The sequence below is a fragment of the Salvelinus fontinalis genome, chromosome 7, assembly GCF_029448725.1.
Source record: "Salvelinus fontinalis isolate EN_2023a chromosome 7, ASM2944872v1, whole genome shotgun sequence".
NCBI classification, from domain to species: Eukaryota; Metazoa; Chordata; class Actinopteri; order Salmoniformes; family Salmonidae; genus Salvelinus; species Salvelinus fontinalis.
In genome coordinates this window covers 25,090,786-25,117,977 of record NC_074671.1, presented here as the reverse complement: position 1 = coordinate 25,117,977, position 27,192 = coordinate 25,090,786, and the positions used below count along the sequence as shown (strand labels likewise).

Here is a 27,192-nt window from a genome sequence, read left to right as displayed (position 1 = left end):
GAAGAAAGGAAATTCTCTTTTTAAATCAGGAAACGTTTGTCTAATAACTATTGGCATACATACACAGCACTTTTCTTAAACGGAATACTCATCTCCCATTCTTGTTATCCACCTGCTTACTCAAAACTCTTTACCATTCCACAAATTGGCAACTAGCCTCAGTTTCCTGACCCTCTAGCAATTAGGAAAAAGTCCTGTAATGTGTGTAGCCACATGCTCCGGGGAATGGTGCTGTCATTCCTTGTCCCAGCTTTAGTTGGTTTGTGTTGAGTGAAGTTGTCACACACCTACACTGGGATAGAAAACGCTTTTTGTGTTTTTGCTCGGCGGATGAGGGTCGAGACAACACATGCAGTTTCAGCTCTTACGATGTCTGTCCAGTCTCCGCACATTCAGGCAACAGTAGGAGGCGGCCATTTAAAAATATTTGCCCATATAAACCACGTTCCAGGTCGGGTACGTCAAAAAACCCATGAAGAGGCTAGCTAGTCGCTACAGAGTGAGCCCTTTCTAATATCTTGTTTTGTAATGCCACCCTAATATGATTGTGTTGCAGCATTTATCTGCCAAAATCAATGTTTGAGCCTTCATAATTAAAAGGCATTGACAAGCAGAAGCCTTATAATGGGAAGCTGGCTTCGTGCCGTAGCCACCATTGAACATACTGCACAGTCAAACAGTGTAGCTGCTTGGGATTATGAAAACAAACAACAGGCTTCATGAGACAGACTTTCTGTAGGAACTTCTGGAATAATACCTTCCATCAATAACTGCGGTGCAAAGCAGTGTTTTACATCAGGGAGCTCAGTGAAAACACAAACACAACTAGCAAATACGAACCGAAATTTCATCCTGATTTAATTGTAAATCAAGGTCCTCTGTGTGGGTTTTATTTTCCAGCTTAGCCATTTAAGTGCCGTGCTGTTTGAAGGGAGAGGAGAATGGGGAGTGTATTCAAGGTTATGACTTCAAAGTTTCACACCTTTGCTAATGTATGCAACTTTTTAATGAGTACAGTCAATCTGGTTCCCTTCATTACTTTGGAGAGGATACAGAACAAGTCTATGGAGTTTTCGCTGAAGGAAAAAACAACTCCTATTGAAAGGTACATATCAGTTACATTTGCAGTGCTATATTTAGGCTTACTTTCTATGGAACTCACATTCCCATTTCATATTTTCCCATTTCCTGTGACTACTGTATATTTTACAACCAATTTGGACCTTTCTTTTCTGTTCTCTCGCTTCCAATTCCTTGATCTGTTTATGCCCTCTGCCTATGGTAAGTTTAGAATAGACTATATACAGGGTACTACTGTATGTTTGACATATGTGTGTGTAATTTGTGTCACATTGCATTTTTCCCGAGTGGCTGGCGCTTGTTGACAAATTTCTGGTTTGGAATATTCTCTAATATTTTACAACTGGTTGCTATCAGATAATATTCAGAAAACAACAATAACAAGTCAAATTGGCCTCCAAGAAGGATACAACAATGGATACAACAAACCTATTCCAGATGCCCATTGTGCCAAAACAGAAGGCTGTGTTCATTTTCAATTGTTTCATTTGTAAAACAGGGAGCACAGTAAGCTTAGTCTTTCAGAGCAACTGTATCCTCATTTGAACCGAAGGTCAGTAAAACATTAGTTCTTTACAATTCTCAGTTCACAAAACCTAGCCACTAGCTGTTATTTATGTCCCCGTTTGTAAAGAAAATTGTGGTCGTTAGAGTTCTACATGGGGTCCTCCGTGTCTTTTGAACCAGAAACTCTCCACTTGTCTATTTTCTAACAGTTATAGCATACAAAGATGTATGTCTCTAACCCCGTTTATTGCTACATCAGGGCGTCTTCTTGTTGTAATTACAGGGTTTGGTGGCATGTATGTTTTTATGTGCGCAGCGTGGCAGGACACTTCAAAAGAAAAAAAATAGCAGAGGCATAGCTTATTCACCACTTTCCTCACCCTTACCACCCTACCAGTATTGTTTAAATACATGTTCCATCAGCCAGTATGCTTAGTGCAAAGTCATATTCATGAGAGACATGTATGCCTACAATACTGCTGTTACAGTAACCAACCACCTGGCTAGCTCTCTATTTGAGCAAGTTATAAATATAGTACCACTTAGATGAGAATAAGGGCTCTTCTCTTTCTTTCCAGGTAAAATAAAGATAACTAAGATAGAAGCATGAGCTGTGGTCAGCCCACCGGTTGTCTGGGACATGCATATGGGATGCTAACGGCCTTTGTACAGTGGAACCATATTGAGACTGGACAAGGGAACAAGAATAGAAGGTTCCCACCACAACTGCAAACATTTGTAACTTACCAAGAGGTGATTCATGGTTCATGTATTTCAGTCTCACCTTACCACCTACAGTCTAAACCAGATCCACCTCAGGCTCAGAAATAATAAATAATAAGGAAGGATTACTTATATTATTCTTTATATATATTTGCATAAATAACCTTTTTTTTTTTTTAAAGGTTTTGAGTTTTTACTGAGATAGGACAGTGAAGAGGAGACAGGAAAGGTAGAAGAGGTTACCAGTCAGAAGGGCGTGGGTCTCACTCGAAGTAGCCTAGGCTGTACATGTGTGCCCAGGTCTGTGGCTTTAACTACCGGACAACAGAGGCCGCAGGAATACTAATATTATTCTAATGATTGACCTCATCTCCCACTGCTTTATGCAATGCGACTCACTAACTTACATTCCTTTTGAGCTGCATGAGGGATCCAAATGAATTGGCAACATGTCACCATTTTACGCTGACGTTTACGTGCTGTAACTATATAAGCATTCTGATTACTAGGTGTGCACGTGAGCTGTATACAAAGGTGCCGAACAATGAAGGTGATCTAACGCTGTTTCAATCTTACTTTCAATCTCTCTCTTCCTTTCTTTCACAGGGAGACAAAGGAGATATTGGAATGTCTGGTGCTGATGGACAACAGGGGGTACCGGTGAGTCAGTCAGCACTTTAGTAGCTGTAGTGTGTGTGTGTGTGTGTGTGTGTGTGTGTGTGTGTGCGCGCGTGCGCGCGTGCGCTGCACTGTAACCTCCTCTCTGCATGAGACCAAAGAGATCAGGGGCTGTGCCTTTACTGCTTACAGATGCACTTCTCTGACTCTCACAGAGTAGAAGTCCCTACATTATTAATTACATTTGCTGGACACTACTTTCATCAATAAGTGAAGAATACATTGTTTCGAAGTTTGTTTTAATCTGTTGTAAAGAAATGTGTAATCTGTTGGGCAGAATTTCTAATGCACACATTACCATTGGTGATTCGTAACATTGAATCCACATATGAAGTAGATATTACTGGCTATTAGAAAGGTTTCAGGCACATACAGTATAGATACAGGTAACTGCCAAAATAAAGGAAACACCAACATAAAGTGTCTTAATAGGGCGTTGGGTCACCAAGAGCCAGAACATCTTCAATGCACCTTGGCAAGTGACTGGAATCCCTATTGGAAGGATGCGACACCATTCTTCCACGAGAAATTCCATCATTTGGTGTTTTGTTGATGGTGGAAAACGCTGTCTCAGGCACCACTCCAGAATCTCCAATAAGTGTTCAATTGGGTTGAGATCTGGTGACTGAGACGGCCATGGTACTTTTTTTATACGTGACCCTAAGCATGATGGAATGTTAATTGCTTACTCAGGAACCACACTTGTGAGGACGCACCTGCTTTCAATATAGGTTGTTTCCATTATTTGACCTGTATATCCATTGGCTATGTCTCTCGTACTTGTATAATACACACATGTATTGTAGTTATAACCAATGGCAATGGTGGTTGTCACCCAAACTGAATGTAGCAACAAATGTAGTGCCTCCAAACAAACACATTTCCCGTCAACTCAGCAGAAAAACCTATAACCAGCAGCTGCTTTACAAGTGACTTCGTAAAGATTCATGAAAAAAGGACATTAGGAAATATCGTATTGGTGCCACACCAAGCGCTTGGCCACAATGTTGGCTGACCTCAGTGGATGCAATATAGCTCCGCCCACCAAATCACAGAGTTCTCCAACTAGTGTACCTCTTGAGCGGAGTTGCCATAACAACAGTGGAATATAACAGCCTACCAGGCTTCCCTTTCTGCATGTAATGAGTCTTGTTGGTGCTGGGGCTGGATTGCAGCATCAAAATCATCCTGGGGGATACACTGCAGTCTTACCACTGGCACTAAGACTAGCTTTCGAAAGAAAGTCAACAACATTGTAGTGTTTATGCTTTCTGAGCACATTTGAATCCTAAGTCAAGTACCTCGAATCCTCGCTTACATCATGCATTGGTATCAATGGAGTAGTTGTGTAGATTCAAGTGATGAGCATCATGGATCTCAAGTTCAAATGTGTCCCTTAGAGAGTGAAGCTAATCTCGAATGAGAGAGAATGGCTTTGAACGGCTCTACCAGATGTATTGGACCACTCAGGGGTTTGGGCCATCTCCAGGCTTGTTTGCCGCAATGGTAACGGCCATCGTGAGTAAATCCACAGTGGTCTTGATGTGGGATCACGACCATCTGTCTCCATTGAGCTTCATCCTTGTTTGCTGCAAAGAACAGAACCTGGGATTGACTAAACTGAAGTGCAGCAGTTGATTGGATGAGGTAGCTAATATGAATGGTATGCATGCGTGTTGGGAGATTTGTTTAGCGTTTTGATAATAGTTTTGAGAAATATCATTTGGATAGCATGCGGTTGAAGATTTAGTTTGGCTACGCTAGGGCCGGCCCGCCCATTGGGCAGGATTAGGCGGACCAGATTGACGAGGGCAGCATTTTCCGAGCTAAACTGAACAAGACGTACCTCCAACAACACAGAACACCTCACATAATTCTGCCCAAAAACAATGGAAACCTCTCACCCAGTGGCATATGGGCTATTTAGGTGAGCGCCAATGCCGCCCCATGATAAGCAGTGGTCACAAATCACGGGCGCAAAATGTATCTTGTCCGTGCCCAGCGCGCTTCTCCAGGGTGCTGTTGGAGAGATGCAGCGCTGCGGCACTCCACCAAGACTCAAGTAATCTAACATAAATCATTTAGCCAGTAGTAGAATAAGTAGTAGCCTATGTGGTTTTCCAGTAGCCTACAGACTGGAGACCATATTTATGACAATGTTATGAGACAGATACTTTTTTTTGCATCCAAATGTGTCTCCGATCAAATAGACTAAATGGCTTCCTATCAAATAAAAATGTGCTTCGATTTGAATATGACATATTAACAAACACCATATTCTAAAAACAGGACAGGTACAAATAAAATGGACAATATAGAATGAAATTAGGCTACTCGCGACTGCGTTCTGGGAGTTCTCCTCTGTGAGCTGAATTGTCAGGAATCAGTGATTCCAACTGTAGGCCTGTTCGTCGACTTTTGACAAGCTGATCATAGCGAAGAAGAAATACCTACTGTGTAAACACATTGATTCTCATTTCAAATAGGCTCAAAATAACTCATTATAAATGTGGATAGCTGATATGCAGATTCAAAATGATTAGTCTTAAGCCTTGGTCAGAAATCAGGACTAGGCTAATAAATCCAATGTAACTGCCTGTTTTACAAACGGTACAACATAGATTAGCCCAAAGGCCAGCAGATGGTGATATTGAGTCATTTCATCTTACTGTCCAAACACATTGTATGCAGCCAGCAATACACTCGTATTCTCCGTGGACCGGTTCGTACCTAAAACATTCTCCATTCAGGCTGCAAACGCAGCGATTTCCTCCTTAACTAGATTTAATGGCGAGAAGGTGTAAAAAAATGGAGGAAATACATTTTTATGAAACACCATTTTCCACCACCATGCTAGAGTGGCTAATGCCTAGGAATGCTAGTCCTGGATGTTGCGTATTGCATTCAGCCTATCAGGTTGCAGCAGTCTGATGTTTACCCCTGGTTAAAAGCAGGGTGGAACATCAGGAATTAGCATTAGCCACTCTAGCATGGTGGTGGAAAATGGTGTTACGTATAGAAAGTATATATATTTTTCCCTCCTTCTCGCCACTAAATCTAGTTAAGGAAGAAATTGATGCCTTTGCAGCCGGAATGGAGAATGTTTTAGGAACAAACCGGTCCATGGGGGATACAAGTGTATTGCCGGCTGCATACAATGCGTTTGGACGGTAAGATGAAATGTCTCAATATCACTATCTGCCAGCCTACACTATTCTATTTTTTGGGGGATAGGAGGAGGCCTGTACGCTACCCTAAAATGTTAAGTCACACTGCTGCTGTGGTCTCCATTTATTTGGTGCTAACGCTTCCAGCCATAGGCCTACATTCAATAAACCAGGATAAAAGTCTGGTTTGGTCGTCATTGTCACCCACGCACTTTATAGACTGTACACTCTTAGAAAAAAAGGTGCTATCTAGATCCTAAAATAGTTATTTGGCTCTCCCCATAGGAGAACCGTTTTGAGAACCATTTTTGGTTCGAGGTATAACCCTTTTGGGTTTCATGTAGAACCCTTTCACAGACGGTTCTAGATGGAACCCAAAAGGGTTCTACCTGGAACAAAACAGGGTTTTACCTGTAACCAAAAAGGGTTATCCTATGGGGACAGCAGAAGAACCCTTTTGGAACCCTTTTTTCTATGAGTGTAATATGTTCTGCTTGTCTGACTAAATTAGCCTGCTTTTAGCAAGCCCCTAGACTCGCTAAAACATACAGAAGTAGGTCTAGATTGCCATTTTGGAAGGGAGATTGGCAGGGGCCCCATTTCCTTTAAATCCATCAAAGCATACGCCCTTGCGTGCTGAGGCGCTCTCTGCACCTCGAAAACAAAGTAGTCAGCTTTTCTCACCAAGCTTTCTCTTTGCATGCTAAGGCATTAAAAAAAAATAGTGGAAGCACTTTTTCATCAACGTGGGTCTCTTCTGATCAAATTTGTCATTAATGCCAAACAGCATGCAGCAGTGGGGGATGTCAAAGGGACCGTCATGTTTCTGTTTCCTCTCTTCTCCTCTTCTCCTTTCTTCTCCCTCTCTCTTATCCTTCTCTCCTCCTCTCCACCTTTTCCTAAGAGTGTGGGCATCCTCCAGCAGCCAACACCTTGATGATCTGGATGCATTCCACTGTGGGTGGAGGTGGTTGTGCTCTAGCAGGTTCATTACAATGGAGATAGACAGAAGACACTAGGGGCAGGGAGAGGTCGAGCAGTGTCAGATGGCGCTTTCTTCCAACCCCATTCACTGGGATTTTATTTACTGTGCTACGGAAGCAGGTTCTTGTGTTTGTGTGTGCGCGCTCGCAGGTGTGGTGCTGAGAGATTGCAGAGTAATAGAGCCGCTCAATCCAGGACCCGCTTCAAAATACCCAATACACCTTCAGTTGGGGCGGGGCCATATCTTATCAGTGTTTTCTTAGGGTTGTTTTGGGAAATGTTTGATATAACAGATGCTGGTTTCTTTTCAGAATGATATTGCCCATATTTACCCAGGTATGTTTTGATTAATTCAAACAACGGCTACACCCCTCTGTTTTTTGTGTTTGCTATTAAAAATTGTGAAACTCTGCAAACTATCGATTTTATCCGCTTGATGCTGGAGTACTTTAGAACGTGGTCAGAGCTCAGCTTTTTATCTTTCCATGTGGTATTTGAAAGTCTTCCAGGGAAAATGGATATGTATTTTCAGCAGGTCTGTAAAAACAGTACGCCACCCAGACAGCTCCCTTGTTTGCTGTAGAACTCTTTATCTAAAGTGGGAACCGGTATTTGTATCTGCCTTGTAAATACATTATTACATGAATCTATCAATACGTCACACCTCAGACACAGGAAGCAGTCACTAAGGTATTCTATTGTCCTTCACTTCTAACCTTAGCCCCTCTACATTGGTTATCACTTTTGCGCTGTGGCTTTGCAGTATTAAGAACATAATTTATTTCCAGGGGTGAAAGTAGAATACATTTCTTCCTCGGTACGGGACCTACCAAAAAATGGTATGGGTCTAATCATAGAATTACATAGTGTCACGCCTAGTCCCGCTTCCCACTTTCCACTCGCAACATACAATGAGTATACCAAACATTAGGAACATCTTCCTAATATTGAGTTGCACCCCCCCCTTTTTCCCATTCGTCGGGACATTGACTGTCGAAAGCGTTCCACAGGGATGCTGGCCCATGTTGACTCCAATGCTTCCCACAGTTGTCAAGCTGGCTTGCTGTCTTTTGGTTGGTGGGCCATTCTTGATACACACGGGAAACTGAACGTGAAAAACCCAGCAGCATTGCAGTTCTTGACTGAAACCTGTGCGCCTGGCACCTACTACCATATCCCGTTCAAAGGAAATTAAATATTTTGTCCTGCCCATTCACTGTCTGAATCCATGTCTCAATTGTCTCCAGGCTTAAAAATCCTTCTTTAACCTGCCTCCTCCCCGTCATCTACCCTGATTGAAGTGGATTTAACAAGTGACATCAATAAGGGATCATAGTTTTCACCTGGTCAGTCTGTCATGGAAAGAGCAGGCTGGAAATACACTGAGTATGTTTTGTATACTTCGTGAAAGTCACAACACAACAACACTGTAACAGTCCTGACCTATTTATGTTAGTTTTTATGTGTTTATGGTCAGGGCATGTGTTTTGGGTGGGCAGTCTATGTTATCTGTTTCTATGTTGGTTTCGGTTTGCCTGGTATGGCTCTTGATTAGAGGCAGGTGGTTTGCATTTTCCTCTAATCAAGAGTCATATTTAGGTAGGGCATTCTCACTGTTTGTTTGTGGGTGATTGTCTCCTGTGATGTCTTCGTTGTGTTCGATGTATTCACTTTTGGAGCTGTTTGGCTGTTCGTGTGTTTCGATGTCCGTTCCTGTTCGTGAGTTTACGTTTGTCCATGTAAGTTTATGTTCAGGTTGCGTGTACGTCGTTTTCTTATTTTGTAGTTTGTTAAAGTGTTTGTTTTCGTGTCATCAGTTTTCGTATTAATAAAAAAGGATGGCATATTTCCCTGACTCCGCATATTGGTCTGAAGATCCTTCTCTCCTCACATCATCTGAGGATGAGGAAAGCGACAGCTCTTACAGAATCACCCACCAAAATACAGTGACCAAGCGGTATGGGAATGCTAGACGGAGCAATAAGAACTTTTGGACTTGGGAGGAGATCCTGTCTGGTAGAGGACCCTGGGCGCAAACTGGAGAGTATCGCTGCTCTCGTGAGAAGAGTGAGGCAGCCACAGCCCAGGAGCGGTGGTTTAAGGAGGCAGCTAGGAGACGTGGATGGAAGCCGGAGAATCCAGCTCGAAACCGGAATTATGAGGGGACACGTCTTGCACGGAAGCCCGAAAAGCCCGTGAGTAACTCCCAAAAATTTCTTGGGGGGAGGCTAAAGGGTAGTGGGCCAAGGGCAGGTAGGAGACCTGCGCCCACTTCTCAGGCTAACCGTGGAGAGCGGGAGTACGGGCAGACACCGTGTTACGCAGTAGAGCGCACGATGTCTCCTGTACGTGTGCATAGCCCAGTGCGGGTTATTCCACCTCCCCGCACTGGTAGGGCTAGATTGGGCATTGAGCCAGGTGTCATGAGGCCGGCTCAACGCGTCTGGTCTCTAGTGCGTCTCCTCGGGCCGGCATACATGGCACCTGCCTTACGCATGGTTTCCCCGGTTCGCCTACACAGCCCGGTGCGGGTTATTCCACCTCCCCGTACTGGGCGGGCGACCGGGAACATTCAACCAGGTAAAGTTGGGCAGGCTCAATGCTCAAGAGAGCCAGTACGCCTGCACGGTCCGGTATTTCCGGCGCCACCTCCCCGCCCCAGCCTAGTACCTACAGTGCCTACACTACGCACTAGGCTACCAGTGCATTTCCAGAGCCCTGTTCCTCCTCCACGCACTCTCCCTATAGTGCGTGTATCCAGTTCGGTGCCTCCAGTTCCGGCCCCACGCACTAAGCCACCTGTGCGTCTCCTAAGTCCTGTACACACTGTCACTTCTCCCCGTACTAGTCCTGAGGTGCGTGCCCTCAGCCAGGTGCCACCAGTGCCGGTACCACGCACCAGGTATAGAGTACGCTTTGAGAGTTCAGTGTGCCCTGTCCCTGCTCCACGCACTAGTAGGAGGGTGCTTATCATTAGCCCGGTGCCTCCAGTTCCGGCACCACGCACCAGGTCTACAGTGCGCCGTATCCGGCCTGAGCCATCCGTCTCTCCAGCGCCATCTGAGCCATCCGTCTCCCCAGCGCCATCTGAGCCATCCGTCTCCCCAGCGCCATCTGAGCCATCCGTCTCCCCAGCGCCATCTGAGCCATCCGTCTCCCCAGCGCCATCTGAGCCATCCGTCTGCCAGGAGCCTGCAAAGCCGCCCGTCTGCCATGAGCCTGCAAAGCCGCCCGTCTGCCATGAGCCTACAGAGCCGTCAGCCAGACAGGAGCCGCTAGAGCCATCAGCTAGACAGGAGCCGCTAGAGCCGTCAGCCAGACAGGATCTGCCAGAGCCGCCAACCAGACAGGATCTGCCAGAGCCTCCAACCAGACAGGATCTGCCAGAGCCGCCAACCAGACCGGATCTGCCAGAGCCGCCAACCAGACAGGATCTGCCAGAGCCGCCAATCAGACAGGATCTGCCAGAGCCGCCAATCAGACAGGATCTGCCAGAGCCGCCAGCGAGCCATGAGCAGCCAGAGCCGTCAGAGAGCCATGAGCAGCCAGAGCCGTCAGTGAGCCATGAGCAGCCAGAGCCGTCAGTGAGCCATGAGCAGCCAGAGCCGTCAGAGAGCCATGAGCAGCCAGAGCCGTCAGAGAGCCATGAGCAGCCAGAGCCGTCAGAGAGCCATGAGCGTCGAGAGCCGTCAGCCTGCCATGAGCGTCGAGAGCCGTCAGCCTGCCATGAGCGTCGAGAGCCGTCAGCCTGCCATGAGCGTCGAGAGCCGTCAGCCTGCCATGAGCATAGAGAGCCGTCAGTCTGCCATGAGCGTCGAGAGCCGTCAGCCTGCATGGACCTGCCAGAGCCGTCCAAACAGGACCTGCCAGAGTCCTTCAGCCGGGATCTGCCCCTTGTCCCGGTGTTGCCCCTTGTCCCGGTGTTGCCCCTTGTCCCGGTGCTGCCCCTTGTCCCGGTGCTGCCCCTTGTCCCGGTGCTGCCCCTTGTCCCGGTGCTGCCCCTTGTCCCGGTGCTGCCCCTTGTCCCGGTGCTGCCCCTTGTCCCGGTGCTGCCCCTTGTCCCGGTGCTGCCCCTTGTCCCGGTGCTGCCCCTTGTCCCGGTGCTGCCCCTTGTCCCGGTGCTGCCCCTTGTCCCGGTGCTGCCCCTTGTCCCGGTGCTGCCCCTTATTCCGGTGATGGTCCTTATCCTGGTGCTGCCCCTTGTTTTTGTGCTGCCCCTTGTCCCGGTGCTACCCCTTGTCCCGGTGCTGCCCCTTGTCCCGGTGCTAGCTGTTTATTTAGGGGAAGGTAGTGTTTGGGTGGTCAGTGGAAGGGGTAGAAAGAAGAGGGGAGTGACTATGGTGGTGCGGGGACAGCGTCCTGAACCGGAACCACCACCGTGGTCAACTGCCCACCCGGACCCTCCCCTGGACTTTGTGCTGGTGCGCCCGGCGTTCGCACCTTGGGGGGGGGGTACTGTAACAGTCCTGACCTATTTATGTTAGTTTTTATGTGTTTATGGTCAGGGAATGTGTTTTGGGTGGGCAGTCTATGTTATCTGTTTCTATGTTGGTTTCGGTTTGCCTGGTATGGCTCTTGATTAGAGGCAGGTGGTTTGCATTTTCCTCTAATCAAGAGTCATATTTAGGTAGGGCATTCTCACTGTTTGTTTGTGGGTGATTGTCTCCTGTGATGTCTTCGTTGTGTTCGATGTATTCACTTTTGGAGCTGTTTGGCTGTTCGTGTGTTTCGATGTCCGTTCCTGTTCGTGAGTTTACGTTTGTCCATGTAAGTTTATGTTCAGGTTGCGTGTACGTCGTTTTCTTATTTTGTAGTTTGTTAAAGTGTTTGTTTTCGTGTCATCAGTTTTCGTATTAATAAAAAAAGATGGCATATTTCCCTGACTCCGCATATTGGTCTGAAGATCCTTCTCTCCTCACATCATCTGAGGATGAGGAGAGCGACAGCTCTTACAAACACAAAATGTCATGACAAAGTGTCATTAGGCCAGCATCCACAGTCTCAGTGTCGGCCACTCATCTCTTCCTTGGCAAACTTTCTGTGTTCTCGTCAAACCACATCGCATTTTGAAGTGTAGGTTATACCACCCATTTCCATGCCTCTGACCTGCGGTGATTATAAAAAGTGGTGTAATAACTTACAGTTTTTCTTAACTTCTTTTAATTATTTTGATAGGCGCATGTTTTACCCCCCCCCCCGTACCGTACTGTACTGCACCGCTGCTTATTTATTTCAGCGGTATTAGAATAGAGTTTAACACCATATGACTATTTAAACAGGTGAAAATACAGTCTATCACCTCTACTACCTCAGTGGTTAGGTTGATTCCATCTAAGCCAGTGGGTGGCGAGGGCATGTCTTTACAATGGCCCTCTCTGAAATTCTAAGCACGTGGTATATTGGCACTCTGTTCTCCTCTCCTGTGTGTAATTACTTAGCAAAGTGCATGAAGGCCCCGCTGGCTGTAAATGAGGTGAATACGGCGTATCGGACCCCCAGCGGAAACCAGGGGGAAGAGACGCGGGATCCATTAAACCAATTTAGAATGCAAGGAAAACAATCATTACAGCGCATCTGGGCATGTGTTCCAAAGGTCTCCCAATGCCCTCCACTGTGGCTCATCATGGCCTCATTGGAATGGATGACTGGCATGTACTGTATGCAAGGCAAGCACTCCACACTGCAACAAGTGGTTTGCCATGCCAGATCGTTTTATTCATCCTCTCCGCTGTGCCATTCTAGAAATGCCTTAATGGCGGTACTGTAACTAGAGGAAGAGGAAATTAGGAATTGACTACTAAGCAATTAAACTGGGGCTCACTTTTCTTGTCACTCACTGTGCCACTGCTGTGTCAGCTGACCTGCTGTGTGTGTCATCTCCAGGGGATCCGGGGGCTTCCTGGAGGGGCGGGGCCAACAGGACCTCAGGTAAGACTTTCCTATTTGCATGTGAGTAAATAAGAACGTATTTAAAGGCAGCCTGGCACTGTCAATCAAATGTATTTATAAAGCCCTTTTTACATCAGCCGATAGTATAGAAACCCAGCCTAAAACCCTAAACAGCAAGCAATGCAGATGTAGAAGCACTGTCACTTTGTTTGGTAAAGCTGATGTATGGAGCTGGAGAAATGTAAACACTTAAATTCATAGACAGAGCTATGGATGCAAGGACAGTCTTTAAGCCACATGTAAGGACAGCATAAAAAATAACTCTGCTACTAATATCCAGTCAATAACTGTAATAATAGGGGATCAGAGATAGATTGAAACCTGAGACCATATTAGAGTAAGAAAAGTCCCCGGCCTCAAGTCAATACAAGGAGGATTTCTGAGGCACAGAAGTAATTAGATTGACTACCTTGCAGTGGGAGGCAGTGCATTCATCTCTTCTCATCCAACAGGGAGAGAGAGGAGCACTTGGACAGAAGGGATCAACAGGTCCAAAAGGTCCACAGGTGGGTGTCAACATCTGTACAATGACAAGCAATACCAGTTCAATGATTTAACCGATTGCACACATACTAGGGTGGCAGGTAGCCTGGTGGCTAAGAGCGTTGGGCCAGTAGCCGAAAGGTCTCCGCTTCGAATCCCTGAACCGACTAGGTGCAAAATGTACCCTTGAGCAAAGCACTTAACCCTAATTACGCCTGTAAGTCGCTCTGGATAAGAGTGTCTGCGAAATGATTCAAATGGAAATGTAGTAATGAACGAGTATGTCTTTACTTCAATTGCAGTCATTTTCTCCACGGGAGGAATTACAATACACATCACGTACTGTAACATGTCTATTTAATTGTCGCTGAAATGCAATTCTCTCTTAATGAATTACCCATTCTGCATTAAGAGAGCTCTGACAGTGTTCCATAAAGGGACTATGATTAGACGAGGTGATTGGGCACCCTCCACTGGTGAGTAAGTAACAGCTTGTCCCTATTCAAGCAGAGCCATCGAGCTGTGCGTCATATGGTGTTCCATTGCTGCCCTCTTCTGGTTCAGTGAAGCTGCATAACTACACGTGTTACTGAGAGCACTCATCGACATTTGAATTTAAGCTTTTCATCCCCCAAATTTGAATGAATTGTACTGTTTAGTGAAGACATGGTATCTACACTGAGTTACAGTTCATGTGAGGGAATCAGTCAATTGAAATAAACTCATTAGGCCCTAATCGATGGATCTCACATGACTGGGAGTACAACAGAAAAGGTAGGGGTGTGGATCAGAAAACCAGCCAGTATATAGTGTGACCATAATTTGCCTCATGCAGTGCAACACATCTCATTCCCATAGAGTTGATCAGGCTGTTGATTGTGGCCTGTGGAAGGTTGTCCCACTCCTCTTCAATGGCTGTGCGAAGTTGCTGGATATTGGCAGGAACTGGAACATGCTGTCATACACGCCGATCCAGAGCATCCCAAACATGCTCAGAGGGTGACATGTCTGGTGAGTACGCAGGCCATGGAAGAACTGACTGTGACATTTTCAGCTTCCAGAAATTGTGTACAGATCCTTGCGACATGGGGCCGTGCATTATCCTGCTGAAACATGAGTTGATGACGGCTGATGAATTGCACAGTATCTCTGTGTATTCAAATTGCCATCGATAAAATGCAATTGTGTTCGTTGACCGTAGCTTATGCCTGCCCATACCGTAACCCCGCTGCCACCACGTGGCACTCTGTTCACAACGTTGACATCAGCAAACCGCTCGCCCACACGATGCCGTACACGCTGTCTGCCATCTGCCTGGTACAGTTGAAACCGGGTTTCTTCCGTGAAGAGTACACTTCTCCAACGTCTTAGTGGTCTTCGAAGGCGAGCATTTGCCCACTGATGTTGGTTACGACGCCGAACTGCAGTCAGGTCAAGACCCTTGTGAGGATGACGAGCACGCAGATGAGCTTCCCTGAAACGGTTTCTGACAGTTTGTGAAGAAATTCTTCTGTTGTGCAAACACACATTAGATCAGCTGTCCGGGTGGCTGGTCTCAGACCATCCTGCAGGTGAAGAAGCTGGATATGGAGGTCCTGGGCTGACGTGGAGGTCCTGGGCTGACGTGGAGGTCCTGGGCTGACGTGGTTGCACGTGGTGTGCGGTTGTGAGGCCGGTTGGACGTACTGCCAAATTCTCTAAAACAACGTTTGGAGGCTGCGTAAGGTAGAGAAATGAACATTCAATTATCTGGCAACAGTGGACATTCCTGCAGTCAGCATGCTAATTACATGCTCCCTCAATACTTGAGACATATGTGGCATTGTGTTGTTTGACAAAACTGCACATTTTAGAGTGGCCTTTTATTGTCCCCAGCACAATGTTCACCTAATGGTAATGGTATGGTAATGGTAATGGTAATGCTGGTATATGGTAATGGTAATGGTAATGCTGTTTAATCAGCTTCTTGATATGCCACAACTGTGAGTTGATTGGATTATCTTTGCAACGGATAAATGCTCACCAACAGGGAGCACAAAATGTGCGAGAAATAAGCTTTTAGTGTGTATGGAACATTTCTGGGATCTTTTATTTCAGCTCATGAAACACGGGACCAACACTTCACATGTCGTGGTTATATTTTTGTTCAGTGCAGTTTTTAACTTCACATTAATGACCCTCGTACAAATACTCACACATACTTGTGGTCTGGGATATAGTTTTGAACACATTACATTACTGTAAATCAGTGATTAACATGCAAATAGACCGGTTGCAGTGATTAATAACAGTAGTCATCCTAACATGAACAAAGAGGAACAGTAGCTAAGTGTATTTGCAGATGGGTAGGGTTAAAGCCTCATTGCACATCCCCTTTTTATAAAATGAACCAGAATGGGGCATCTGCCATCTAATTCCCTCTCAGTGGTTGGTGACTAAGCTGTCACGCATCCTGTCACACTGCCTGCAGGCCAACTGTCTGTGTTTTTATATGCCCAGGGAATTCAAGGCCCCCAGGGAGACCCTGGAGCCAGTGGACGCGATGGCCCAAAGGTTTGTCCATCACCCATTTTAATTAGCGATTATGCTAATGCTGCAGCTTTTCATCCCCAGTGTATGGGCTCTTCTCTACTCTCCGAATGGCTTACTGATAATACTAGAATTATCTCTCCCAATGTGATATTTCTTTACCAAAGTGCGTTTCGGGTGTAAAAGTAATTCTAGTCTTTCATTGTTGAGTAAATAGACTATTGTCTTGAATTTTACAAAGGAAGCTTCATCAGCTCTGTGTTTGTTGGCAATGCTGTGTGTGTGCATGTGTGTTTGTGCGTGTTTGAGTGCATGCATGTGTTTGTGTGTGTGAATGTGTGCGTGCGAACGTGTGTGTGTGTGTCAGTGTTTTGCGTGCTAATTCCTATGTGTCTGTTTTCAGGGAAGCGAGGGGGAGCGAGGTTCCGATGGCTCTCCAGGAATGCCAGGCCAAAAGGTGAGAAAGGCACCAGAGACACACTCCATGATCGATGAGACTATGGACAGACAACATACATCCCTGGTTCAGTAAAAAGCTGAGGGATGGGGCTAGAGAAATGCAACCACTCTCAAATTCATAGACAGAGCTATGGATCCAAGGACTGACCAGCCATGATATCAAAATTATAGTTTTAACCATGTCTTGAGGCTGTATAGTGTGTCTTTACATTTACTTTGTTTACGAACATTGGAGTAAAACAAGCATCTATTTTGGGTTCTGATGGGGTCTGACCGTTGAACTAAACTCATGAGGCATTTAGAAGTTATATTCTTCAATCAATAGGTACATATCATTAAGTTATAAGTACAAAAATGTATGTAGCAACTGCAGATTGACCCGTTAACGGTTAAAGTTAATATTGGGGCAGGGTAAGCTGACCCTAGCGCTCTGCCTACAGACTACTTCCACCCAGAGCCTGCGCTAAGAAGACTTACCGCAGCTATTTATCATGCTTTTTTTACTCTTTAGGGCACACCAGGAGAGGCAGGCTTCCTTGGGTCCCCGGGCACTAATGGCCTACCTGGGTTCAAAGGTCCCAAGGTAAGGACATCAGCATGCACCACCATAGACTTCATGTCACAATTGTCTACTTCTTCCTCCTCCTCAGACGAGGAGAGGACGAGAAGGATCAGAGGACCAATATGCAGCGTGGTAATTTGACATAATGATTTATTAACTGAAGTCAAAGACGAACACGAAAAACACTTGGAAAATTACAAAACAACAAACGAACGTAGACTGACCTAAAACATGTGAACTTACATATAACGAAGAACGCACGAACAGGTACACGACTACAAACAAACGATACAGTCCCGTGTGGTAAATTATACGGACACAGGAGACAACCATCCACAACAAACAATGTGAAACAACCTCCCTATGTATGGTTCTCAATCAGAGGAAAACGTAAAACACCTGCCTCTGATTGAGAGCCATACAAGGTCAATTAAACCTGACACTTAACATAGAACAAACAACACAGACTGCCCACCCAGCTCACGTCCTGACCCACTAAACACAACTATACAAAAGGAAAACAAGGTCAGGAACGTGACACTTCAGGTCTCAATGAATCTTTCCTTGATTCCTTGCACCCTCTTTCCTTGCTTCTTTCTCAAAAAGCATTAGACAAGAAGGTCTGAGGGGAGGGGCCTTTGACTTTCTCCAATACGGTTGAGAAGGAGACAAGGGGATAGGATGCAAAGAATCACAGAAAGACGAATTGAGAGAGCCCAAATCTCAGATAAAATAACAGTGTTATTGCCTGTAGGGGGGCCTTTTGGCTTAATGAGGCAGTGTGCGGCTCTAAAGACATGATTTATGAATGATTTATGGTTCTCGGTATCAGGGAGCTTGTTCATTTGCCTGTTTTGCAGTAAGCGCTGATGTCTTTTTGAATAATGCATATTTCATTCCTCTTACGTGTTGTCATTCACACGCACTGAGAGCTTGTCCTTCAGACTGTATGCAGGCACGCCCAGACGCCTACTTGGTTATTACAGCCATATGTTATACACTGTTTTTCAGGGAGAAACTGGAGAGGCGGGTCCCAGAGGAAGTCAGGTATTGTCATCTTCTGTCTTGTCTGTCTCTGAAACAAGGGGTGGTTCAGTTCATTGTCATTTATTCTTGTCATAGTGACATTTAGTTATTGGGTTGGTGGATGGTTGTTTGCAGTGACCTATAGAGCTCGCCATACACAGCACATAAAACAAGGACTAGTGATTGTCTTATTATCCAAACGATCAAGTTCATACTTAGAACCATGTACTCTTCTGTACTTAGAACCCTATACTGCATTTACAACACTCCTTAGTGGCCCTGTGGTTAGACTGTCAGCCTTGAGATTGCAAGGTTGGGAGTTCAATCCCCGGCCGAGTCATACCAAAGACAAAAAATGGTACCCAATGGTTCTCTGCTTGGCACTCAGCATTAAGTAGATTGGGGGTAAGGCTCTGCGATAGACTAGAGTCCTGTCCAGGTTGTGTACTACATCAAGCTGCCTTATGCTACAGAAACAGGAGATAGGCTCCTGCTCCTATGAGCTCTTAGGCAAGGCTGCTTTCCTTACCCTGTAGGCTCCTATACTGCACGTAGAGTCCTACACTATATTTAGAGCACTGTACTGTACATACTCATATCTCTCCAGGACACTGACAAGAAAATAATGAGTGTTAGTCATGTCTTAATCACGAGGAACAAAGCTTTTCCTGCACCGAAGTCAGTCCTCCCTTAAGGACCCTGTGCTGTGACCACAGAGTGTAGTGTCTTTGGCTCTGTGCTTTGATTTGTGCTTCCTATAGCCTTACAATCACAGCAGGGCGACCGTGATAGAGGCAGACTTCAGAGCAGAGTGGTTGGAAGGGAGGGAAGAGAGGGGAGGTAGGGGAAACTCAGGTGATGTGTTTTTTAAAGGTCAATGAGACCCTTGCGTCTCTCCTTGGCTGTGAATACTAATGATGACCTTTTAGTGGCGAGTGCTCTCCTATACCCTCCTATGATGCCTCCCATCTTCCTACCCTCTCCCATCATCCATCCCCCCAACCCTGTATCTTGTTCCAGGGCGAACGAGGCACCGATGGGGCCCTTGGGAACCCCGGCTTACCGGTGAGTGCAGTTACATGACCAGGGCACTGGGTGGCAGTGGATATCAAATCAACTTTAACTACAAAACGTTTTTATTCCTTGGTCTTCACAAAGCCCCCCCCCCCCCCCCTTCACAGATGGCGCCTCGGCCAATATCAGGCACAGTGGATTTGCCTTTCACTTTTACATAACACTATTTATGGGTAAACAATTTGTAGTCAACTTTCCCTGTGGCCATTGCACTGGCTGTGACTCGTATTTGATATACAACAGCATTAGGCCAACAGTATGTCGGTTTATTCAACAACAAAAAAATACCTCTGGGTCAACTGTAGTAAGTAAGACTGCAGCAAGGAACAAAATATTTGTACTTTTATCAGAGCAGAGTGAATGAAGAGCTTCTGAAAGAGAGCGTTTCTTTGATATTCAAGCAGAACTTTTTTAACAGGCTCTTTCTCTCATTTTCCTCTTCCTTTTCTGCCAGGGTGAAGCTGGACCCAGGGGAGGCAAAGGACAGGTTTGTAGAATTACACTGCTGCATTAGATATAATCCATTCTGCCTCATTCTACACCAGAGACCAGATCCTCTCAAGCCATCTGAGCTGAGGAACACTACTGAACACGTCATACCATGAAGCCTCCGACATCACACCCGCAGGGTCTAGACATGACAGTAAACCTACTGTGAAATCCATATCACATCAGGCCCTTGAACACCAAGTTCAACATTCACATTTTAAAAGATACATGTCGGCATATTTCCACTATGATTTCTTTGAACACCTATTCTGGAAGGCTTATTCATTTTCTAGTCTCAAGGCAGATATATTGTAGGTTATAACAGACATTTTAAAATAAACCGAGCTCTGTATGCTGTGTTTAGTTATATACAGTTTGTGACCATATTTCTCCTCACGATCATCAGAAAGGCCTCACGGGGGATATCGGTGTCAGAGGCACCGATGGGAAGAAAGGGGGCATGGGACACGTGGGGGCCGCTGGCCCACGGGGATCTCCCGGCGAGGACGGGTTGCCTGGGCAACCGGGAACGCCGGGCTACCCTGGGAAGCCTGTGAGTTCTCCTGAATCCTGGCCTTTCTCTAAAAGCACCCTGTCCGTTTCTCCATACCTTCGCCATCCAGACATCAACCGTCTTACCCATTTGGCCTTATCTGTGTCTTACAGGGGAAGCCTCCCTCTGACGACCACATGATGAAGCTCTGCGGCGATGTGTTGCGGAGTAAGTACCTGTCACCGCCCGCCCAGCGGTAGCTATGCAGTGTCAATAACTAAAGTGCAAATTGAAGTAAGCTGGAAAGCGTGTGGCTCGTTGTTGACTCAGCAGCTTAAAAGACTGTAGGGATTAAACAATACACATATTGAAATGTAAATTGAGAGTAGGGATTGGACTACGCCTTAGAATCCATGTTCAATATAAATATGTATTGGTTAGGGCAGGAAGGTAAAACGGTAACATCCTTACAGCATCATATTACAGTTAATAGCAATATGTTTATCTGGTGCTATTAATATTTTAGCTGCGGTAATACGTGGGCTATTTTTCCAGGTGTACTCAAATAAAGAAGTTTAAATCATGAGACATATGAATGACTGTAAACAATGGTTCCCTTAATACCTTGATTGATTGACTGATTAACATTGATTTGATTGAACCAAATTGTGCTTGGGCCCTCCTCCCAGATCAGCTCCCCCAGCTGCTGCAGACACTAGCCCCTCTCAGCAGATGTGAGCCGTGTGAGACGGTGAAGGGACACCCGGGACAGCCTGGAGCACCAGGACTCAAAGGTTCCTCAGGAACCCCGGGCTATCCCGGTAGAATCGGCTCACCAGGATACCCAGGAACCCCCGGCATGCAGGGGCCCCAGGGAGTCAAAGGTAACACACCTGTACAGAAACCCCAAAGACTCTACTGAGTGTTTGGTAACGCATTAATCTACAGGTTAGGATAAAGGAATTATGACATGGTAACACATATGGAAATAAAACATTACTCCCCTATAATTCACCTATGAACCACGTATGTGTATGGTATTACAGAGATGACTACATTTATATAATTGGTTATAAGGAGCAATGAGCTGAACACCATAGCTAGTCTTGTAAAGCACTTTGCTGGTAATTATTTTATTTCACCTTTATTTAACCAGGTAGGCCAGTTGAGAACAAGTTCTCATTTACAACTGCGACCTGGCCAAGATAAAGCAAAGCAGTTCGACACAAACAACAACACAGAGTTACACATGGAATAAACAAGCGTACAGTCAATAACACAATAGAAAAAAATAGTCTTAAAAAATTCTTATTTTCCACCATAATTTGCAAATAAATTCATTAAAAATCCTGCAATGTGATTTTCTGGATTTTCTTTTCTCATTTTGTCTGTCATAGTTGAAGTGTACCTATGATGAAAATTACAGGCCTCTCTCATCTTTTTAAGTGGGAGAACTTGCACAATTGGTGGCTGACTAAATACTTTTTTGCCCCACTGTACAGTGTGTGCAAATGGCATGAGGAGATAAGGCAATAAATAGGCCATAGTAGCGAAGTAATTACAATTTAGCAAATTAACACTCGAGCAATAGATGTGCAGATGATGATGTGCAAGTAGAAATAGTGGTGTGCAAAAGAGCAAAAAAGATAAATAAAACAATATAGGGATGAGGTAGGTAGATTGGATGGGCTGTGTACAGCTGCAGAGATCGGTTAGCTGCTCAGATAGCTGATGTTTAAAGTTAGTGAGGGAGATATGTCTCCAACTTCAGCGATTTTTTTCAATTCGTTCCAGTCATTGGCAGCAGAGAACTGGAAGGAAAGGCGGCCAAACGAGGTGTTGGCTTTGGGGATGACCAGTGAGATATAGCTGCTGGAGCGCGTGCTACGGGTGGGTGTTATCATGACCAGTGAGCTGAGATAAGGCAGAGCTTTACCTAGCAAAGAGTTATAGATAACCTGGAGCCAGTGCGTCTGGCGACAAATATGTAGAGAGGGCCAGCCGACGAGAGCATACAGGTCGCAGTGGTCGGTGGTATATGGGGCTTTGGTGACAAAACGGATGGCACTGTGATAGACTGCATCCAGTTTGCTGAGTAGAGTGTTGGAGGCTATTTTGTAAATGACATCGCCGAAGTCGAGGATCGGTAGGATAGTCAGTTTTACGAGGGTATGTTTAACAGCATGAGTGAAGGGGGCTTTGATATGAGTCTGGAAGGAGAGTTTACAGTCTAATCAGACACTTAGGTATTTGTAGTTGTCCACATATTCTAAGTCAGAACCGTCCAGAGTAGTGATGCTAGTCGGGCGGGTGCGGGCAGCGATCGGTTGAAGAGCATGCATTTAGTGTTACTAGCATTTAAGAGCAGTTGGAGGCCACGGAAGGAATGTTGTACGGCATTGAAGATTGTTTGGAGGTTTGTTAACACAGTGTCCAAAGAAGAGACAGCGTAGAGGTGGATCAGGGAATCACCCGCAGCAAGAGCGACATTGTTGATATATACAGAGAGAAGAGTCGGCCTGAGAATTGAATTAAATACAATACACTACTGTAAATACATGTTCAATGTATTCACAGCTTCATAGAAAGTGTTACCCACTTGAAGTAACAGTGGAGTATGTTATGTTAGCAGGTGAGCTAGAGTCATGTTGGTTTTATACACAGTATAATGATTAGAAATCATCTTTAGGTGACACTGGACCAAGAGGACTCAAAGGCACCAAAGGAGAGGGTCATCCAGGGTTGCCAGGCCGTACTGGACAGTCAGGTAAGCTAACAGAATGGCGAATTAACCATTGGGCACTAACGATATGCTAGCTGTTGATTAGCCGTACACCTAGGGATTAGCACCTAGGGATTCAGAGATTGAACAGGCTAAAGAGGCTAGTTAGTGGTTAATCATGACTAATTTGCCCCTTCTATCAGCGATTGGAGTCTTTTAAAAAGGTATCCTCCAGAGAGCATAAACTGCTAGCTCGCTTGCTATACCGACACAAATGTTCTTCTAGAGCCTCATATCCCATCACTCCATATGAAACCATCACCAGTGATTATTCTGAAACATGAAAACACACTGCTCGTTCTGTGGAGTCATATCCCCTTATAGTGTTTCTTCTTAATGACGGGCCAGGAGTTCAGGGGCCTCGCGGATCGGATGGCATCGGACGCCCGGGCACTCAGGGGATGCCTGGGAAGTCAGGAAGTCCCGGAATGCCAGGGAAACAGGGGTCATCAGGACTACCAGGAGTGTGTGACATGTCTTCTTGCTACCAGGCCTACAACCTCAGGAATGACCCCTACAGCAAAGGGCCCAACTTCTGAGAGGAAGGGGCCCCTAGAGGGGAGGACGGGCTTCAATGTGGGAGTCAAGATGCAGCGTCATACAGTACTTTAAGACAGTGATGTCCAATCTTTTCGGCAAAGGGGAGTGTTTAGCTGAAGGCTTTTGCTCCAGCCATACACTAACACACCTGAATATGGAATAAAGGTCTGCACCCACACTGGCTCTTTGCATATAAGATTGGACACCTATGCTTAAACGCCCTCTCCTTGTGGACACCCAGACGTTTCACATATTTGTTCTAGCCCTGAACTGGCACACCTGATTCCATTAGTAAAGGGCTTGGTGATAATTGACTAGTTGAATCAGGTGTGCCAGTTTAGGTCTACAACAAATATGTAAAAATACCTATGGTCCCTGAAGAGACGGTTGGGAAACCCTGTTTAAGGCATATGGGAGTCCACTTTGCTGTTCAGTAGAAATATTTGTCCCGATTAACTGAAACTAGGTCTATATTGAGACATATGCGTGGTTTCATATACTGTATGTTTGTAGGTTTCAGGATAAATGATAGAAACCATATGTTTTGGACTTTAATGGTGATTGTCCAAAGAGAATCATCATAGTCCTTGGTACTGTAACGCTACCTCCTTGCTGGACACGAGGCATTACATATAAGTACACCAATGAAAAATGTTTTGTAAAACCAGGGTGTGAAACATATTTTAAAAATGTTATACCATAAGATGTTGTTGTCAAGCCCCCCATATGTAAATATTTTACACCATGTCAAAATGTAAATATGTTGTGGGCTGAGGTAAACACAGAGTAACTGCTAATTAGTACAATAACAGGCTACCTGGATTCAACCACAGAATGTGCTAATATAGTAAGTGCCTGGTGTATTTTACAAGACAACATTGTGAGTATTTCGGCTTAAAATGTATCCCAACTACGAAAACTGTACTGTAGATAATATATTAATTCACCTTGTGCCTTTATAAACCCATACCATAAATGAAATTAAACCTCAGGAACTACTTCAAATGTGTTTTGCATATCTTTGTTAAAACATGTTCTTTGTTTGATACAGCCAAATGATTCATATTGCATTGTCCATACTTCATGTAAAAACATTTATTTTACTTTAAATATCATACTATACCTTAAAATAGTACAGTATACCTCCTGATTTAACTACATGGGTTAGATGATATGCTATACCTCCTGATTTAACTACAGGGGCTAGATGATGTGCTATACCTCCTGATTTAACTACAGGGGCCAGATGTGCTATACTTCCTGATTTAACTACAGGGGCTAGATGTGCTATACCTCCTGATTTAACTACAGGGGCTACATGATGTGCTATACCTCCTGATTTAACTACAGGGGCTAGAAGATGTGCTATACTTCCTGATTTAACTACAGGGGCTACATGATGTGCTATACCTCCTGCTGGCATGTGTATGAATGGTTTAGCTGTTTTGGAGTTTGAGTTTTTTTTACATTTAAAATATTGTAATATATTTTCAGATGTTTTTATGTATTTTATGATATCCAAGTTTCCATCTTTTACATCAACTGTTATGTGGTTATATGATTGGACTGTACTGTATATGGGTGATTCTGCATGAGTGGTGCAAAAAAACATCTAAGTATACAAACGTAGGACATTTATTTACTTCCTGATATGTTCTCATACAATCCAAGGCAATAACAAACATACAGTTACATTTAATATGGTACAAAGTAATTGTTTATACAGCTATTTCTATTCAGAGGTGGCTGTCCCAAACCCTGACTCTTAAACTTCATGTTTGAAAATAAAGCAATTCATGATTTTTGTAATTTTTTAAACACTTATTTCAATAGAACATCTTGAGTTGTTCTATTATTACATTCAATGATACTGATCTAATTAGCAGTTTTGTTTACTTTTAAACGTCTTTCAAAAAAGAAATGCTTTTAATGTCACTACTGAAACACTCACAATAATAGACTAGAATGAATGTGTCTTAATAAGCCAGGGTTTCCCAAACTCGGACCTGGGGCCCCCCCTGTGTGCCCATTTAGTTTTTTTTGCCCTAGCACTACACAGCTGATTCAAATAATCAAAGCCTGATGAAGAGTTGGTTATTTGAATCAGCTGTGTAGTGCTAGAGCAAAAAAACTAAACCCCAGGATTGAATTTGGGAAACACTGCCTTAAACCACAACCCTACAAATATCACCAGGTGATGGGATTGCATCCCTCCAGCATGGCCACATGGTGAGTAGTATGTCTGCAAACATTTTGAAGAAAATTAGTTAGCAAGTTGGTAAATCTTCATGTATTTTTACGAAGTGTCACTACCGAAATATTAATAAATATGTGAAGCAAGGGTTTTTCTTAATTTATTTAACTATTTTCTACATTGTAGAATAATATGGAACACATAAGGAATCATGCAGTAACCAAAAAAGTGTCAAACAAATCAAAATATATTTTAGATTCTTCAAAGTAGCAACCCTTTGCCTTGGTATGCAATCTGGTTTCCGCTCAGGTTATGGATGTGTCACTGCAACCTAAAAGGTCCTCAATGATTTCACCATTGCCCTTGATTCTAAGCACTAGCCGTTCTGGGGGAGGGGGGGGCAGTGCCCCAGTGAAAACAATTTTGGACCCCCTTGTGGCCCCCCTAAATGTGGAGTATGAAATAATTTTTACATAAATTTTTCGTTCTTTGTTTACACCCGTTATTAGATAGTGGCAACGATGATGATTATGAACATGGTCTTTTGCCTGCTAATGCCTGCAATGCAGTGAAGAAAACGATATGACAACAATAACGTCTAATGTAACTGGCCCCTCTAACAGTACGACTGGCCCCAGCTTGGCCCCCCCAGTTGAAATGGTCTAGAACCGCCACTGATTCTAAGCAATGTTGTGCTGCTATTCTTATTGACTTGGCCAAAGCTTTTGATACGGTAGACCATTCCATTCCTGTGGGCCAGCTAAGGAGTATTGGTGTCTCTGAGGGGTCTTTGGCCTGGTTTGCTAACTATCTCTCTCAGAGTGCAGTGTATAAAGTCAGAACATTTGCTGTCTCAGCCACTGCCTGTCACCAAGGGTGTACCCCAAGGCTCGATCCTAGGCTCCACACTCTTCTCAATTGACATCAACAACATAGCTCAGGCAGTAGGAAGCTCTCATCAATTTATATGCAGATAATACAGTCTTATACTCAACTGGCCCCTCCCCGGATTTTGTTTCTTAGTGTCCAACAAGCTTTTTCTGTCCTTAACCTTGTTTTGAACACCTCCAAAACAAAGGTCATGTGGTTTGGTAAGAAGAATGACCCTCTCCCCACAGGTGTGATTACTACCTCTGAGGGTTTAGCGCTTGAGGTAGTCACCTCATACAAGTACTTGGGAGTATGACTAGACTGTACACTGTCCTTCTCTCAGCACATCGATTTGTGCTGAGCACTTCTCTCAAATCTGCAGCCTAAAGTTAAATCTAGACATGGTTTCCTCTATCGTAATCGACTCCTCTTTCACCCCAGCTGCCAAACTAACCTTGATTCAGATGACCATCCTGCCCGTGCTAGATAATGGAGACATAATTTATAGATCAGCAGGTAAGGGTGCTCTCGAGCGGCTAGATGTTCTTTACCATTCGGCAATCAGATTTGACACCTCTTAGATATGTTTAAGTCGGAAAAATA

The 27,192-nt window shown here is 44.7% G+C and overlaps 1 protein-coding gene across 1 annotated transcript in view; it reads left to right on the top strand.

Annotated features, from left to right (window-relative positions):
- Positions 1 to 25,866, top strand: part of si:dkey-225n22.4 (collagen alpha-1(XXI) chain) — a 54,976-nt gene extending 29,110 nt beyond the window's left edge. The window contains exons 18-31 of the mRNA XM_055928814.1: positions 2,917 to 2,970; positions 13,023 to 13,067; positions 13,541 to 13,594; positions 16,071 to 16,124; positions 16,504 to 16,557; positions 17,071 to 17,142; positions 18,133 to 18,168; positions 19,168 to 19,212; positions 19,676 to 19,708; positions 20,117 to 20,263; positions 20,377 to 20,431; positions 20,893 to 21,087; positions 22,893 to 22,970; positions 23,334 to 25,866. Of these exons, the coding sequence (XP_055784789.1) occupies positions 2,917 to 2,970; positions 13,023 to 13,067; positions 13,541 to 13,594; positions 16,071 to 16,124; positions 16,504 to 16,557; positions 17,071 to 17,142; positions 18,133 to 18,168; positions 19,168 to 19,212; positions 19,676 to 19,708; positions 20,117 to 20,263; positions 20,377 to 20,431; positions 20,893 to 21,087; positions 22,893 to 22,970; positions 23,334 to 23,524 (1,113 nt within the window). The 3' untranslated portion in view covers positions 23,525 to 25,866. The remainder of the gene's footprint in view (positions 1 to 2,916; positions 2,971 to 13,022; positions 13,068 to 13,540; positions 13,595 to 16,070; positions 16,125 to 16,503; positions 16,558 to 17,070; positions 17,143 to 18,132; positions 18,169 to 19,167; positions 19,213 to 19,675; positions 19,709 to 20,116; positions 20,264 to 20,376; positions 20,432 to 20,892; positions 21,088 to 22,892; positions 22,971 to 23,333) is intronic.
- The last annotated feature ends 1,326 nt before the right edge of the window (positions 25,867 to 27,192 follow it).